This window comes from Chelonia mydas, chromosome 17, assembly GCF_015237465.2.
Source record: "Chelonia mydas isolate rCheMyd1 chromosome 17, rCheMyd1.pri.v2, whole genome shotgun sequence".
Lineage (NCBI taxonomy): Eukaryota > Metazoa > Chordata > Testudines > Cheloniidae > Chelonia > Chelonia mydas.
In genome coordinates this window covers 6,007,602-6,024,169 of record NC_051257.2, presented here as the reverse complement: position 1 = coordinate 6,024,169, position 16,568 = coordinate 6,007,602, and the positions used below count along the sequence as shown (strand labels likewise).

General features: G+C 49.4%; 1 protein-coding gene across 1 annotated transcript; it reads left to right on the top strand.

The window, feature by feature from the left end:
- The first annotated feature begins 589 nt into the window (after positions 1–589).
- TBX2 (T-box transcription factor 2) lies at positions 590–15,228 on the top strand. Its single transcript, XM_037880627.2, has 7 exons — positions 590–1,302; positions 2,729–2,996; positions 6,569–6,715; positions 8,704–8,780; positions 9,056–9,225; positions 11,089–11,648; positions 14,215–15,228. The coding sequence occupies exons 1-7, from the start codon at positions 938–940 to the stop codon at positions 14,659–14,661; spliced, it is 2,034 nt and encodes a 677-aa protein (XP_037736555.1). The 5' UTR covers positions 590–937; the 3' UTR covers positions 14,662–15,228.
- The last annotated feature ends 1,340 nt before the right edge of the window (positions 15,229–16,568 follow it).

Sequence of the window (16,568 nt, the reverse complement as noted above, 5' to 3'; positions counted from 1 at the left end):
CTCCTCCCGCCCAGGGGAAGCCGGGTGTGTGTGTGTGTGTGTGTGTGTGTGTGTGTTGCTTTGCACTTCTGATGTGGGCTCGCTCCTCTCCCGAGGTTTCCACCCGACTCTCTGGGCTGCCCCGTGCTTCTGTCAGCAGTTCCCCGCCTGCGAAGCGCTCCCCGCCGGCAGCAAATTCAGCGCTGACCCGGTATGCGGAAAGGAGCTGGGGGTGGGATTTCGAGCACTTTTCTCTGTCATTGGTTAATATTTTATTCTGTTGACATGTTTTCTTACTGCCGGTGCTTCCGACACCTTCTTTTTTTTCTTCCTTTCCTCCCTCCCTCCCTTCCCTTCCCTCCCCCCCCCTTACCCCAGATCTTGGCCGGAGCTGTCAAAACCACGCCTATGGAGATCCACAATTGGTCTGAAACGCGTAAAATCAGCAATCAAGGGGGCTTGGCTCATTAGCGAGGGGATCAGCGCAGGAAGGACATGTGAGAGAGTCACAGTTTTACAGAGATCAGGACAAGATCTAACCATTCCGCTCCGGGTCCTTTCGCCCAGCGCAGCCTGGCCGGAGGTGGAGCCGGATCGCCCGCCCGTCTGACTCTCCGGGGGTGCCGCGGTGGCCGTGGGCCCCCAGACTCGCTGCGGTGGGGAGCCCTTTGAACGCCCCGCGTGGACCCTGGGCACCGCCGCGGTTCGGCTTTTGTTTCTATTTCAGTCCGGCGAGGGGCTTCACTGCGCCCGGCGCCCGCTCGCCTCGCTGCAACGACAACAACAGAAAATACAAGGAGCTACCGCTGTCTCCAGCTGCGGCCGGGGAGCGTCTGCCGCCGGGAGCTGCTCGGACCCAGCTCTGCCTTTTCCTCCCGCAGAGACTTGGAAGCAGCTCGCTGGGCCAAAACCAGGGCACGGGACCCCCCTCTTTTCTCCTGGCTTTGTGGATGCACCGATGAGAGATCCAGCCTTCACGGGGACTGCCATGGCTTATCACCCGTTCCACGCTCCCAGACCGGCCGATTTCCCCATGTCCGCTTTCCTGGCGGCGGCTCAGCCGTCCTTTTTCCCGGCTCTGGCTCTGCCCCCGGCGGCGCTGGCTAAACCCATCCCGGACCCGACTTTGGCTGGAGCCGCGGAAGCTGGTCTGCACGTCTCGGCCCTGGGGCACCACCACCAGGCAGCCCATCTGCGCTCTCTCAAGAGCCTGGAACCGGAGGAGGAGGTCGAGGACGACCCCAAAGTGACTCTGGAAGCCAAGGAGCTTTGGGACCAGTTTCACAAGTTGGGGACAGAGATGGTGATCACCAAGTCAGGAAGGTATGAACAAGACCCCCCCACACACACACACCGCTACGCAAGGGCCACTAAAAGTGATCCCCCCCCATTCTTCCACCCCCTCCTTGCACCTGTGACTTAGATCATTTTTAAAAGAAAGCACATTCAGGACGAGTCGATTTCACTGATTAAGGGGCCCGCAAGCCGGAGTGGGGATTTTTCTTTCTTCATTTCTTTTTATTTATTTACCAATTTTTTTCCCCCGAGGGTGGGAGGAAGCTGCTGCTGAGAAAATCTGATGCGGTGAATTAAATACAAATAAGAAATAGAGGGCTAGTGGATGGTTTGGATTTTTTCCCCCCACTTTCATTTTTTAAAAAGAAAGAAGCAAGATTCCACATCAAATGTGTGTGTAGTAACTGAGCACCTTGACCTCAGATTAAACCGGTGTACCTTTTACTCCTTCAATTTCGTAAAATGGAAACAATTCGGTATATGTAGATCTCCAATGCTTTCTTCACTGCATGACTGACCAATAGTGAGAGTTGACTTTTCCCCTTCCGTATACCTGTATTTAAATATTAACAGCCCTTTTGAAAAATAACCATCGTAATTTTTTTAAAAATAGGTTTACAATAGCCCACCCCCCCCCCCCTTTGCAGGTATCTCTGGCTTTCATCTCTTTCTTTGCATTAGCTCTCTTTTATTTTACACTGAGGATATTTATAAATTCAGCGTTGGTCTGGTTTTCGAAAATCAGTAGCAACTTGCACCGTGGAAATATTTGGGGTTTCGGGGGTTTTTTTAGGGGAAGGAAACGGCTTTAATCTGTACCCCGAATACATTTTTACCTCTAGCCCCACTTTCCTGAGAAATCCAAGTCGGGATTTCGACCTCTTGGCTAGTTTTCTGTCACGCGAATGAAGCGAAACTTTGACGGTGCAGAAGCGGCTGGTTAGATGAAAGCAAAAAAGACAAATCCAGGGTGTGCACTTTTGTCCAAAACGGCAACACACGAGAGAGCCCAGGACGTAGATTTCGGACCTGTACATTCAAATGCCAGGCCCCTGAATCAGGATTTAATCTCTCCAACAAGAAGGGTCGGTTTTCGTGGTAGTTCTGAGACCACAGATCGGTTCCGGGTTGATAGTTCGGCGTGGGCTTATTTTAAAAACTCCCTTCTGCCGTTTAGACCCGTTTGGAAAGCGGAGGCCCAAGGTCTAGGCTTGACGGTGTAACAACATGGCTCTAATGCACGTTTCAGGTTTCCCTAGCAGTGGGCACACGACGGTGCAGCCCCAGAGAGAGACCCAGGGCTGGGGGTACGAAGGGCCCGCAGCCTGCGGATTAATGGGTCTCCGACGTTGCTTCTTTCCTTGGCATATTTTGTAACAAAATCTCTCTCGTGCTTCGGATTCTTTTTAACACGAAAAGATTCTCTTGCTCTTATTGTCTTTTATTCCCTTAGGAGAATGTTCCCCCCGTTTAAAGTGCGTGTGAACGGCCTGGATAAGAAGGCCAAGTACATTTTATTGATGGATATAGTGGCTGCGGATGATTGCCGGTATAAATTCCACAATTCCCGCTGGATGGTAGCCGGGAAGGCGGATCCAGAGATGCCCAAGCGTATGTACATCCACCCGGACAGCCCTGCCACGGGGGAGCAGTGGATGGCGAAGCCTGTTGCCTTCCACAAACTCAAGCTCACCAACAACATCTCGGACAAGCACGGATTTGTAAGTATCACCTCGACAGGGGGCCGGGGGGGGGTCATTTTTAGTGCGGGCTGTGATCCTGCAGGAAGGGTTGGGGGGTTTTTTTTGCATTGGCAGGAAAGTCTCGCGAGCTGCCTGTTAAGTGTTGTGTGTTTGTGGGTGTGAAGGGCAGATGGAAAACTAGGCCGGCGTGAGACACAAACTGCATCTTCATACATGGGCTGTCTAAAACAAACAGCTGCTGTCTTCACCCAGGAGCAAAGGGAAACAAACCTCGCTCCGGTGGGCACGTTTCACATATTGATCACCGGGGGTTGTTTGACGAAGCCAACCAGCCTCAAAACTCTGGGAACTTAGTCGTCAGATTTTGTCGCTTACAAGGTTCCTATTTACTCTCTCAAAATAGACCCGGAAGACCCCATGTGTTAACCAAAAACGGAGGAAAACCAGGGTGTTTGTGGCATGACTTTTAACTGCCCCTTTTAGAAATAGGCACCATATTTCCCCCAGCAAGACAGCGCCCTTTGAATGTGCGCTTATCATCTGTACATAGTAAATCACCCGGCGCTTATCACGACATTTTAATTCGTAACACACATAGCGTGCCTTACAATGCATGGGCTCCATCACTCTTCATTAAGATTGATCGCTGTGTCGATTGTGTGTGTGTGTGTGTGTGTGCGCGCACCCCCTCTATGAGTCGGTCCGAATTGCGAATTTCAGCCACATGGTGTAAATGGGAAAGGAGTCGCGCCGTGTTAGGCACACGCTAACTCCGCCGCCGCAGCTGTCGGAGGTGGGGTGGAGGGTAAACGTATGTGGTTGCATGTTATAGATGTCATGGGTTTTGTAATTTGGAGGGGGCCCTGACATATTCCCTATTTAAATCCCAGGGTGAGTGATTGAAAACCGTGTAGTAAAATCCATTAAACAGTGGGGAGCAGGGGAGACAGGCTCTGCGCCATAACAAAAAGTGGGAAACTTTTTTTTTTGTTGTAAATCAGCTTTGCAAGGAAGAACTCTTAAGAACATGGCATTGTGGGTTTAAATCCTTACGCCGTTTGCGAGTCACGCGGGGGACTGCGAATGCACTTTCACTATTCCTTTTCCTCCCTTAAAATATGCCCGCTCAGTTTCCTTCCCGGGGCCTGATCCTGCCAGTCCTCACTCACTGTGAACTAGGAGGTGGCCTGCAGTGTCATAAGTATAAACTCAGGGAACTGCATAATTGCTCCAACTTTTGTAACTGCGGGACTACAGGGCGATTTCCTTGGCAGGCTAGTCACCAGAACCTGGGAGAGACTGGGACTGCGCGCCTGAGAAAGTGGGGTGTGTGTGTGTGTTTACATCTGTAAAAATGATTTGGGATTAAATACAGTTGCCGAAATGAGGTCGGGGGAGACCGTGATCTCGGAGAGGATTTCAGTGTGAGTGGGCAAGTCCTGAATGACCTTTTTGGTCACTTGACTTTTTGGCGGAGCAATAAAGGAAAATAGAGGGTCATCTCATAAACCCTTAAGGTTTTGTTGTTTGGTTTGGTTTTGGATGCAGAATCTCCTCCCTTTAAATGAAAGGTAAGAGGTGTCTGAGGGCAACAGGGTAGAGTGGGTGGCCAAATAAGAAGCCATGCTTTACAGGTGCAACTGAAGGAGATGCCAGCCGGCACATGGGCAAGGCTGGGTGTCAGCTGCACAATTCAATATCTCGGGGATCTTGGTTAAAAGAGGTCTTGGTATATTTCAGCGGGTAGGTGGCTGAAGTAACCCACCTGTACTTAGTTTCACGGGGAGTATGGAAAGCTTATTTTGTTGTTCCAGGAAGCAGCGTCTCCTTGCAGAGAAGGATTTTTAAAGTCTATCAGACGTCCCTATTTATTTTCTTATTGATCATCTTCCTCGCCTACTGAAAAAAAAATCGAAGTGTCTTAGCAATTTGCAAATATCCACAGCACAGAGCGGATCTGAAATAGGGAGAGAGATGTTTATTCTGCCATTAAGGCCCGGTGGAGGGGGGGGGGGCGCGGAGGGAGGGAATCAGAGCTAACAAACAAGCTGTCTTTAGCCTTTGGACAAGCATTTGGGGCGATAAAGAGAAAGTTCATCGTCCTGTGTTTTTGATATGGTAATTAACTGGGATTTGGAGAGGTTGGTTTGTCAGTCAATCCATGCTGCAGGCAGCCAGCGCCCACTCAAGGGTGGGTGGGGGCTGCCAACAACGGCAATATGGGCAATATAAGGCAGGAAAAATCTCTCAGGTGAGGGGTGAATAAGGATTCAGATTACTTTGTCTAGGTAGGAAAAAACCCTGAGCTGTTAAATAATACATTGCGCTCTGTTTGTAGAATGCAGTGTGCAAATCAATAGCAAGAGGGTATAATCCCTAGCTTTTTATCATTCAAGGAAAGCTAGTGTGATACAACATTTTTAACGGTTCCTCTTCATCAATTCAATGTTTTTGGCGTGTGTTGTTCTCAAAAGGCCGGAGTGCATTAAATCGGAAAGATCAGGGTTTAGTCTGTGCCATCTGGTCATGGAAGGGATGATTTTTTTTAAAAAAAGGAATGCAGATTTGCACGCCTGATTGGGAATTTTTGCACCATTTCCTTTATAAATCCCGTCTAGATTACATCAATATAATGCTGATCTGACAGGTCACCAGCAGGTGACTATTTTGGGGTTAAAACTGGGATTTTTTAAACTGTCTTCTGCAGCAAGACGAAGTGACAATTATTTAGCCGCCTGGGCAATAGCATTTTACAATAATTAAGAATTCACCATTCATTAGCAATTTTGCTTCAGTAATAATTGTATTTAACCCTGAGCACATCAGGGTACTGAATGATTAATTCAAGAAGAGGCAAGAAAACACTTTAGGTGCCTGATTTGAAAGGGGGGGGAAGGAATGTAGCATTTGCAACAATTTTGTTCTTTTTCAGAGCAATTTAAGCGAATTGAAATGTGTATTTGACCGTAAACTATGCTCTTCTTTCAAATTGTGGTTCTGGGACAGAACTCTTCCCAAATGCTCTACAATTAAAAAATAAGGAATACAGAATTTGACGGCTGGCGACAGTTTCAGACACCTGGTTTGGGGCACAAATGCTTGTTCATCTGTAATAGCTTCATCTGAGACAGAAAATTCACCTGGATCATGGCGTGAACATATTTTTCTGGCTGGTAACATGGTTTTCTGTGGCAGTCAACTGCAGCCAGATAACCCGCTTCTGCGTGGTGTGCAATAATTGTATATAGGTACAGATTGCTAGGAAATTTGCAATGGCGCCTGGCCTCTCCCTTCATTCTCAGGATTGTAATAATCTGGGGAGAGATATTTTGCCTCTTTATCAGCCTGCGTTTTTAAAGAGCATTTACAAAGAGATTGCAACAAGCCTCCTTCTTCCGAGTGACCTGATCATTAGAGGCCAGAGTGTAAAACGTGATTTATGGAAGGGGATGGGGGGGACCCCTCCTTTTGGTGGCAATGGGGGAGTCCCGCTTAATAGTTAATCCCGCTCCCTGCGGCTAGGAATTCCGCGGGGCAGCTTGCTTTGTGTGGGCCGGATTTCAGCCATTCGCTCTTTCCCTGGCCCGCAGACCATACTGAACTCCATGCACAAGTACCAGCCCAGGTTCCATATCGTGCGAGCCAATGACATCCTGAAGCTTCCCTACAGCACCTTCCGGACCTATGTGTTCCCTGAAACAGACTTCATCGCAGTCACCGCATACCAGAACGACAAGGTAAGGGGTGGGGAGAGGGGCTGCTCTTCAAATGAACCTTTGAGCCGAGGTAGGGGCCCGATCCTGCTTCCCCTGAAACCCTGGACTGCGGGGTGGGATCAGGATCGGTCCCCCGAGGAGGAATCCGAGCAATGGGATTTGGACAAGGCCTCCGATGCCCTTATAAGTCTCCCGTTCGGCTGCCACCTACTAATATTAGCCTGTTTAGCTTGCGGTTGTTAGTTTTAAAGAGTCCAACTATTTGGAAATCGAGTTTGCTAACTCCGGGGAGATAAAAATCAAAGCAGGGAGTTAATTGTGAGTGGGTGTGTGAGCCAGACGGCTGAAGCACGCTGCCTGGGCTCAGACAAGTCCGGGGGGCAGTACCTGGGGGAGTGGGAGCGAAGGGAGAGATTTCACAGACAGGTGCCCCCCATGGGGAGGCAGTACCCCACTTTCCCCCACTCCGGGAGCCTGGTTTTTCTTTTGGGTTCTTTGGCACGGGGAAGGAACCTTTTTGCTCGGTAGCTCTCAGATACTCAGGAGATAGAAATGATGAAGCGTGAAGAGCGTTTGGAGGGAATTCCCTCGAAAGGCAGCTTTTGCTGAGGATCGGAGGGAAATGACCAGGAAGACAGGCTAATTCAATATCTTTCCAGATTAACCAGGTTTAGCCTTTCACCTGGGGGGATGCCGGAGAGCAGCAAGCAAAGCTTTGGAGATGGGAGGGAAATCTTTGAGTCTTTAGCTGGGTTTTGGTCTTCAGACTTGACCGTTTTTTAGCGCCCCCACTAACCCTCTCCCAAGAGGGTTTTCTTTTTCCCCCTGCCCAAAAGCTGACCGGCACCTCCACTCCTGGCTGCTGATGTTAATTGACAGGTCTGTCGGAGGGTCCTGGTGGGCTTGTTTCCATCGTAAAGTTTATGGCAAAGAGTCACAATCGATTAAAGAACACTTAGGCTGCAGCCTAGCCGCAAGCTACAGCCAGGCCACTCAGCACTTGTTCCAGCCTGGTTCTTTATGATGGGCTCCGTGCACGAGTGCAACGTCCTGCCACACACACACACACACACACACACACACACACACACACACACACACACACACACACACACACACACACACACACACACACACACACACACCAGTGTAGCATCCTGGCAAGCTAGGAGGATGTATACCCAGCTGTCCCTGGCTACTCATCTCGACCCTGCTTTGGGGCGGTATTTCTGATCCGTGCAGGTTAAGGGAGATGGATGAGCAGAGCGAGGGGCACTTTGGGGCTGCAAAGGGACAGATCTTTTAGCTCTGCCTTGCTAGCTATGCACTGCTTCTTCCCTGCTGTCCATATTGGCACAAAATAAAAACCTGCTTGGCCGGAAAGCTGGGAAGTAAAAGGGGGATTAAGCAATTTGTTTTTACAGAACTGATGTGGAGCAGATCAAACATGCGTTTTTAAAGCAACCATCGCGGGGACATATTTCAAAAGCATGAATTATTGAGGGCCCTCATGTCGCCAGCACCATAAGTTAGTCTCTGGGAGAGATAAGAATAGCTTTTTACCAACACAGCAATGTTTAGTCGCCATCTTCCCTCCAGGGGGCCGTGAAAAATAACTTCCGATCATTAAAACTCTATTAATAATTCAGGCCAAACCTCAGCATCATTTTTAATAACGCATGCGGTGTGTTAAACCGGGGGCTTGGTGTGTTTCAAACCGCCTGAAACAGACCCTCAATGGGACCCTGACATTCCGCACCGTTGAACTGTGGAGGTGAGCACAGGTCAACCGACCCAGCTACCAGGTTGCTCTTGATTTTTATTTCCCATCTCTTTTTAATGACCAATATTTGTCTCATCGTTGCCGTTTTAAGGGGCGATTGTACATGGATTTCCACACAGTCCAAAAGTGTGTGTGTGTGTGTGTGTGTGTGTGTAATATTTTAACTCTTTCTGCATAAAACCTTGTCTCTAGGATAATTTACGCAGTTTGTGGTTGTTGTTTTCAGATCACCCAGCTTAAAATCGATAATAACCCATTTGCAAAAGGATTCAGAGACACTGGGAATGGAAGGCGAGAGAAGAGGTAAAATTGTTCTCCAAGCTAGAATGTTTTAGTCTAGTGGTAACCTGGATATTTCCTCCTTCCGCTCGTTTGTTTTTGATATGCAAAAGTTACCTGGGAGATTTCAGTGGGGATTTAGTTTAGTCCAAAGTCATATTAATTGAAGACCTCAGCCCATACACAGCTGTAAAGCGATCCCACCTTTCCCTATCCCCACTGACAAGGTGGAACCAGGAGTGTATCTGTTGGGATGCACCACAGAGATAATGTTTAGTAATGACCTTTTCTTTTTGAAGGAAACAGCTCACTCTCCCCTCCCTGCGGATGTATGAGGAGCAGTGCAAACCTGACCGAGATGGGGGTGAATCGGATGCTTCCTCGTGTGATCCTGCGCCAGTGCGGGATACACTTCACTCCCCATTGGGTACAGCCCCTAGTCCCCTGAGACTCAACCGCAGCGGCCGAGGTAAATAGTTCACTCCAGAACTCAGCCTGGACTCTTCGGACAGCTGTTAAAAAAGGAAAGCGGGGATTTTTCTCTCTTGCCTTCTCTGAACAAAAAGGTCCAGACTCTAATCTGATTTAGGAATGGCTTCGAATTTACCGAGGTGTAACTGAGACCCCAAGGTTGTTAACAGGAAAATTACTTTTTTCCACCCACTAGAACTTAGAGGTATTTGTAAGTCAAAGCCAGACTGGAAGAGGAGGAAGAAAAGAATAGATTCAAAAATTGTAATTTAAGTAACTTTCCTGAGGTGTCAGATTTCAGGGATGTCTTGGTTCCTCATTCGGCAATTACAAAGGTGCCACTTTTAAATACAAATTAAAAACAGGCATGGAGTGAATTCTGTCCCACTTCGGACTGATTGCAAATTCGGGGTTCAGACCAGTGGGAAGAAGAATGTACACCACCAAAAAGAGAAGGAGGCAGAGAGGTTGACCAGTACAAAAGAACCAAATGTTACAACTGAAGAAATGTAGCTGGAAAGGGGGGAATGGGAATGCAAAGCTTATTTACAACTTCTAACATTTTCCTGTTGTAAATTTGTGTAAACAACAGGCTGCCTAAATGTAATCATTATGTTACATAGCCTTACTGGCTTTCAGAACTCCTTCCTGGAGGGTTACTCTGGTTGCAATGGGTAAATTAACCCCCCCCCCCAAAAAAATTCCTAATTTTAAGAGGAGAGAACATCGGGATTGAACTTGGAGGCTCACATCTAGTAAATGAAAATAAAACTGACACACTGTCCCTGGATTTGCTGCTTTTTAAAAAATCCGGTTCCTCTATTTTAGGCCTTTGGCTTGCAAAAATTAATGAAATTGCAGAAATATGATTTACCTAATACCAGGGCTTATGACACACCTGGCCCTCTTAAGAGCTTTTCAGCGCAATCCATTAAATCGGCAATGACTATATACCTTAAACTAAGGAATTTAACGTAAGCTGCCTCAAACTTTTTGCTCTCTGAATCACGAGTCCGATATTATTTAAATCTGGATGCGTGAAGTTACCTGCCAAAATGGGATCTTTGCTACCTCAGACTACAGAGATGCTTGCTTGTATGCATCTATTCTGTTGTGAATTCGGTTCAATTCACGATTTTTTCTCTACACGAAGATGTGTATTTTTATCAGTGCTTTTTCAGAACATATCTTGATCATGGTGACTAGTGATTTAACCCGAACAACCCCCCTCCCCTTTTAATGGGCCCATAAACATGACTGTGCAATTACACCGAATCTAGCTATGCAATAAATGAATCAATTAATTTCTAATTCTGCACATACTCCTTACTTTCTGAATGGCTTTTGCTTTCTTTTAACCCGCGGAGCCCGTCATGAGCTAGGCAGACCAGTGTGAGGATGAAGCTAATTGATAGGATGCTGTCTTATATTTTGGTGCCTTTAGCAAATACCTTCCTCCTGTTTGGCAAAGCGGTGCTAATCCCCCGTGCCCCACAATTACCAGTTTATAAAGGTATAATTCTCTCCCCCCCCCCCTAAAAAGAGATTGAATTTCTTCAATGAATGAGGAGGTTTTTTTCCAAAACGGTGGAGATTTTAATAGGAACCCCCCCTGCCCCCAGTTTATTTCTGAGTTTAAATAGACCCACCCAGACAGGCCGGCTGGGGAAGGCAGGTTGCGAGGGGGTGTGTGATAAAGGGAGGTTGCAGGGGTTTGGACAGCACCGCACCGGGGGTGTTTGTGGCTGCAGAAGGCCGGGGGCGGGGGGTGTTGACTCCCGTTGTGCGAGCTGTGCGAGCCCCCCCAGTGCACGGAATGGGCCCGAGTTTCACAGCCCCCCCCCCGCCCCCTTCCTTGCAGAGGAGAAATCCTGCCCGGAGAGCGACCCGGAGCTGGAGAAGCTGCCCGAGGAGCGGCCGGCGCGGGGGGCCAGCCCCGGCCCGGAGGAGGCCAGCCCGCGGAGCAGCCCGCGGCTGCCGGAGGAGCGCAGCCGGGAGAGACCCAGCCCGGAGAAGCCCAGGGGGCCGGAGAAGGACAAGCCCGAGGGGCGGCGGAAAGAGCCGGAGGCGCCCAAGAAGGAGGCGGAGGGCGGCGGGCTGAGCAAAGAGCCCTTCGCCCCGCTGATGGTGCAGACGGACAGCCCCCCGCACCTGAGCCCCGGCCACCTGCAGAGCCTGGCGCTCTCCGGCCTGCACGGGCAGCAGTTCTTCAACCCGCTGGGCGCCGGCCAGCCCCTCTTCATCCACCCGGGGCAGTTCGCCATGGCCCCCGGGGCCTTCTCCGCCATGGGCATGGGACACTTGCTGGCCTCGGTGGCCGGCGGGGGCCTGGAGAACGGGGCCCTGGCTTCGACCCAGGGGGCAGCCGGGACCGCCACCCCCTTCCCCTTCCACCTCTCCCAGCACATGCTGGCCTCTCAGGTAAGCGGGGCTCCCTGGAAGGGGCTGGGACAAGCCGCGGTACCCCCCCTTCCCTACCCTCCACTACCCAACCCGGACCCCGATTTACTCCCCTCCCAAGAATGTATCTCACCCCCCCCATTTCACCCCCCTTATCCCGCATCTGCCTCCGTGTTTAATTTCCCCCTTCATTGCACTAGTTAACCCCCCCTTCCTTCTCTTCTTAACCCCCCCCGCGCGATCTTTTGGGTCGCCTGCTTAGAAATGGGCGGCGGAGGGGTCTGGAGCTTGGCAGCCCCTTCTGCCGGCACGGCTTAATTTGCAGAGCCCCTGCACCTCTGGGCCGGCCGCATCAGCTCGCAATGGAAAACCAGGGCTGGAGCCGGGGCAGCTCTTTCATTGCAAGGTCAGCGCTGTCCCCAGGCCATCCCCTCACCCTCCTGGCTCCCCGGGCAGCGGTGGCTTGTTACCCGTCAGTATCCCACCCCCCCCCCCTTTGCTGATTGAATCGGAAACCACGTTGCTTGCTTGCTCCCCTCCCCCTTCAAATACCTCCGGGCTGTTTCGCTGTCCGGAGAAATGCGGCCGGTGGTCCCATGGAAGTAGGGTAATATTTCGGATCCTGCTATCCGGAGAGCGATTCTGTGCGGTTCCTGGCCAGAATGGGACTTTTGAAAACAAAATAAATCAATCCAGCCGGGAGACAGGGGAGACCGAGCGCCTGAGAGCGGCATTATCACTTGCTTTCTTCTGCAGGAGCAATGCTAGTCAGCGAGGGTCCCCCCGAGGGTCCCTTTAGTTCTATCAGTGACATTTGTCTCCGGCCAATAATTGCTCCTATCATCCTCCCTTTGGTACTGGAACACTTTAATCCGTTTAGACGGAGCCAGATCTGAAGGGTAACAAATCAGCCAGCGGACAGGGACCCCATTTTGAACCCCCCCCCCCGTTACAGTGGAATTGAATTGATACAGAATTAAACGAGTCTAGTTCCAGTCTCTCCTCCAGTGTGAGTGTGTCAAAATCTCTCACGTGCAGGAGCCAGGACGGACCTTCCATTCAAGGGGCGCACTCGGGCTGAGCTTCCCTACCCGCTGTAGTTATGACTTTCCAGCTGCTTGCTTGGTGCTGATGCAAACAGGAGATAAATGGGAATGGTGCTCGTGCCCATCCACTTCTGTGCCTTTCCCAGGCTTTGAACAGGGGGAATCCTGAGTCAAACCCAGGAGGCTTGCACTGCTGCAGACTAAGGATCAGGGCTAGAGGGTGTGTAGGTGGCAGCTGCCTTCAAGGCTCATTATGTCCCCCCCCCAATCAGAGGGGGGCATAAGGAGCATGTCTGGAAAGCGGAAAGGGCCCGATTCTGCCCGGTGACTTCAATGGGAGAAAGATCCAGCCTATTTCTATTGGCCAAAACTAGGGTTTCAAAATGGCTTCTTCTGTTGCATCCTGAGTTTGTGCGTGTGCGTTTTGCCCAACCCAAATACACCAAGGTGCCATTTAAACCATCTAATTTATCGACCCTACTTTACTATGTGGCTTAATGTGATTAAACTCGTGAGAGGATGCACAGACTGGGAGACGGGCAAACGCAGAGAGGGAACATGCTGCTGGTGGAGACCTGGTAAAGGCAGAAGCTTATTGTGGGGTCCTGCTCTAGCTTTTTAACAGGCGTTTCTCTGGTAGAGGGTTCAGGCTGCGGAGCAGAGGGGCTGGTGAACTTTATTTCTATTTATCAGGTCTGATCCTCCTCCTCTCCCCATTTATTACAAGATCCTTTAGGAATTCAACAGGTTCTCCTCATCACTACCTGTTCCTTGAGCAGGTCCCAGCCTAGTTAAGAGGGCATTGTTTCGGTGTCCAGGTCTGTTTCAGCAGCTTGGTTCCTTTCACTGCTCACTGATGTTTAAATCTCTTTTGCCCCGTACGGGGTGTATTGTTTCAGTGGGAAATTCAGAATGAAGCGGTGCAGGATCTGATAGGTGGCATGTATTTATTAGCAGAGAGGAGGCACAAATTGGTGGCATCTTTCCTGCCCCAGAGGGATGGAAAGTGCTGAGCTGGTTGGGTGAGAGTGTTGGAGGAAAATATTCCATTTGTTAATGAGTTTGACTTGATTTCCCGCTGCTGGTGGAAGGTCATTTGTGCTCCCAGAGGACAGAGAGGCTCAGCCAGCGCAGAGACAATTGACAGACAAGCAAGCCTCTGTCTCTTGGGCTCTGCGTTTGAAGAGATGCACAGGAGCTTGGCGAGGTCGACTTCCTCCTGGGTCCCGGGGATGAAGTGCCCTGGTCCCAGGCCTGCTGTCCTTTCTGTGGGGCACTGGTTGGTTCCCCATCCCTGCTCCCCCCGCTTCCTTCCAATGAACTGGCCGCAGGTGCCAACCCCTTTCACCTGGAGTCTGCTCTCCTGGCCTCTCACCTCGGCAGTAGATTCTCTCCTAATCCCTTGATTTCAAAGGTCTCAGGGGCCTCACCTGGATTTTCTGGCTGCCTGGGATTCTGCCCCCTGCCCCCCAGCTTGCGATGTTGCCAGTTCCCACCGCCAGGCGCTCTTCAAGCTCTTCTCCTTTGTCTCTCTCTTGCAGGGAATTCCGATGCCCACCTTTGGCGGACTCTTCCCTTATCCGTACACCTACATGGCCGCAGCTGCGGCCGCCGCCTCAGCCCTGCCAGCGACCAGTGCGGCTGCGGCCAGCTCCCTGTCCCGGAATCCCTTCCTGAGCAGCACCCGCCCTCGCCTGCGCTTCAGCCCATACCAGATCCCCGTCACCATCCCCCCCAGCACCAACCTCCTCACCACCGGTCTGCCCGCCAGCCTGAACCCAGGCTCGGAAGGCTCCAAACCCGGCAGCAGCAGGGAATCCAGCCCCCTCCCAGAGCTTCCTTTGCACAAATCCAGCAGCCAGAGGGGCTCCCTCTCTCCCAAAAGCTCCCTGAAAGATTCCATCAACGAACTGCAGAATATTCAGAGACTGGTCAGTTGCTTGGAGAGCCAAAGGGAGGTGTCACCCGGCAGAGAGTCCCCCAAGTGACTGGCTGAGCTGCCAACACCCCAGCCTGGAGGGCTGAGAAGCACTGGGATTTTGTACAGCACAGTATAAATATTTATTTAAATAAAAAAAAAAACAAGGGGAAAAAAAGGGGAGGGGGTCAGGCAGTTAAAGACAGGGATACAAGTCAGACACCCAGACAAAGCAGAGGCCAAGTGAACGATCCACAAGCAAAATATCCCGTAGCCAGGAGAAATTATGGGAGACTATTCCTCCCCCCCCCCCCCCACTCTCCACTCAGACCCAGGAGAATATAATGGATAGGATCTCCCCTCCCTAAACCCAGTTCAGAAAATAAGGAGAGTCTCCTTCCCTCCCCTCCTCAGTCCCACTGGTTTGGACTCAAAATACATCTGGAAAAGCAAAAGGACTCCAATCGGCCGTGTAACTTTCTTGATCAATGGATTACCCAGAACACATACGATTTCCGGGATGGTGAAAGAATGTACCAGTCATTCCTTTAAAGAGACTGTGGGAAAGGTGACTGGTGCTTTCTATAGGGACTGATTTCTGAAGGGCGGAAGATGCTTTCAACCCCACCCCCTCACCTAAAACAGACAGTTTTAAGAGGAAAATAATAACTCTGGGGGAGCCTAGTGACTATGAACATGTGTGTAGCCGGATTTGTCGGGGGGAAATGGAAATAAACTGTTGTCAGCTCTATTGAATCCACCACTGATTTCAAAGGCCACCGACACTCAGAGCTGTGTGACATGGCAGGTTTGGAATCTACCTGTGTACCAGAAAAAAATATTTATGAAATAAATGAAAATTTGTGTAAATAAGCTGTAAGGATCCCAGAATATGCAAATTGGTATTAATTTATTCAGTTGTACATTGGTGTGTACATAATATTTAGAGTTTAACTCATCGCATTTAATTTTTTTTCATTTTACATGAGCATATATATTGTAAATGAAAAAAATATTTAGCTCTTTGTGATTGAAGGAGATATTGGTTTCTTTATCTGTGTTTTAAAATGTTGTTTATCCCGCCTGTTCTCTAGGACAATCATGTGCCATCAGTATATACTTTTCAGTCATTAAAACCAGAGTTCAATTCGTTAAGGAACTCTTTCAAGGAAAAAAAATCCAAAATGGTAATGAAAATATCTTTGCAGTGCGGGGTATAGGAAATGCAGGAATAAACCTCAGGTTTTTATTTTTCACTCCAGAACAAAAAAAAAAAAAAAAAAAGAAATATAATAAATTTAAATATCACATGGACTGTGCGCTATATTTGTTTTAAAATAAAAATATACAGGATTTGAAATGTGCTGGTTATTCGGGTATCTATCTGTTCATTTTTTGATGAATTCTCTCACATCTTTCAATAAAAAATATTCTAAGAAGCTTTGCCAGTTTGGCGTTTTTCATCTCCCCTTGCATTTCAGAATGATTCGATGGGGGTTATTTACTTTATTCTAACTTCTGGGAGTAGGGAATTCCGACACCCCCCCCCCCGCGAAACTTGAATAGCCCTGCATGCATATCGATTTTTGAGGGGAGCTTCTGATCACCCTAAGAAATTAAAACCACTAACAATTTTTTTTTTTTTTGGTTTTTATGTCAGGACTAAATACAACTGGGATGGCATCATTCTTACCAAGAGTAAGCGTGAGAGCCTTCAATTAACTACAGTAGTGCAGGTCCCTGCACTGAGCTGGCAGGTAGGCACGTGCTTAACTTTAGCACGTGAACCGTGCTGACAAGTCACCTACTAAGCACCTGCGTAACTGGTTGCAGGGCCAGGTGGCTTTATTTTGCTTTAATTAACCCAAAGGTGGGGGGGGAGTTGATTCTATATCACCCTCATTCTCTGCACCTTTGACTTCAGATGCGTTTGTGTGTTTTTAAGTAAATGATTAGCTCAGGAGAAGGAATCGAACT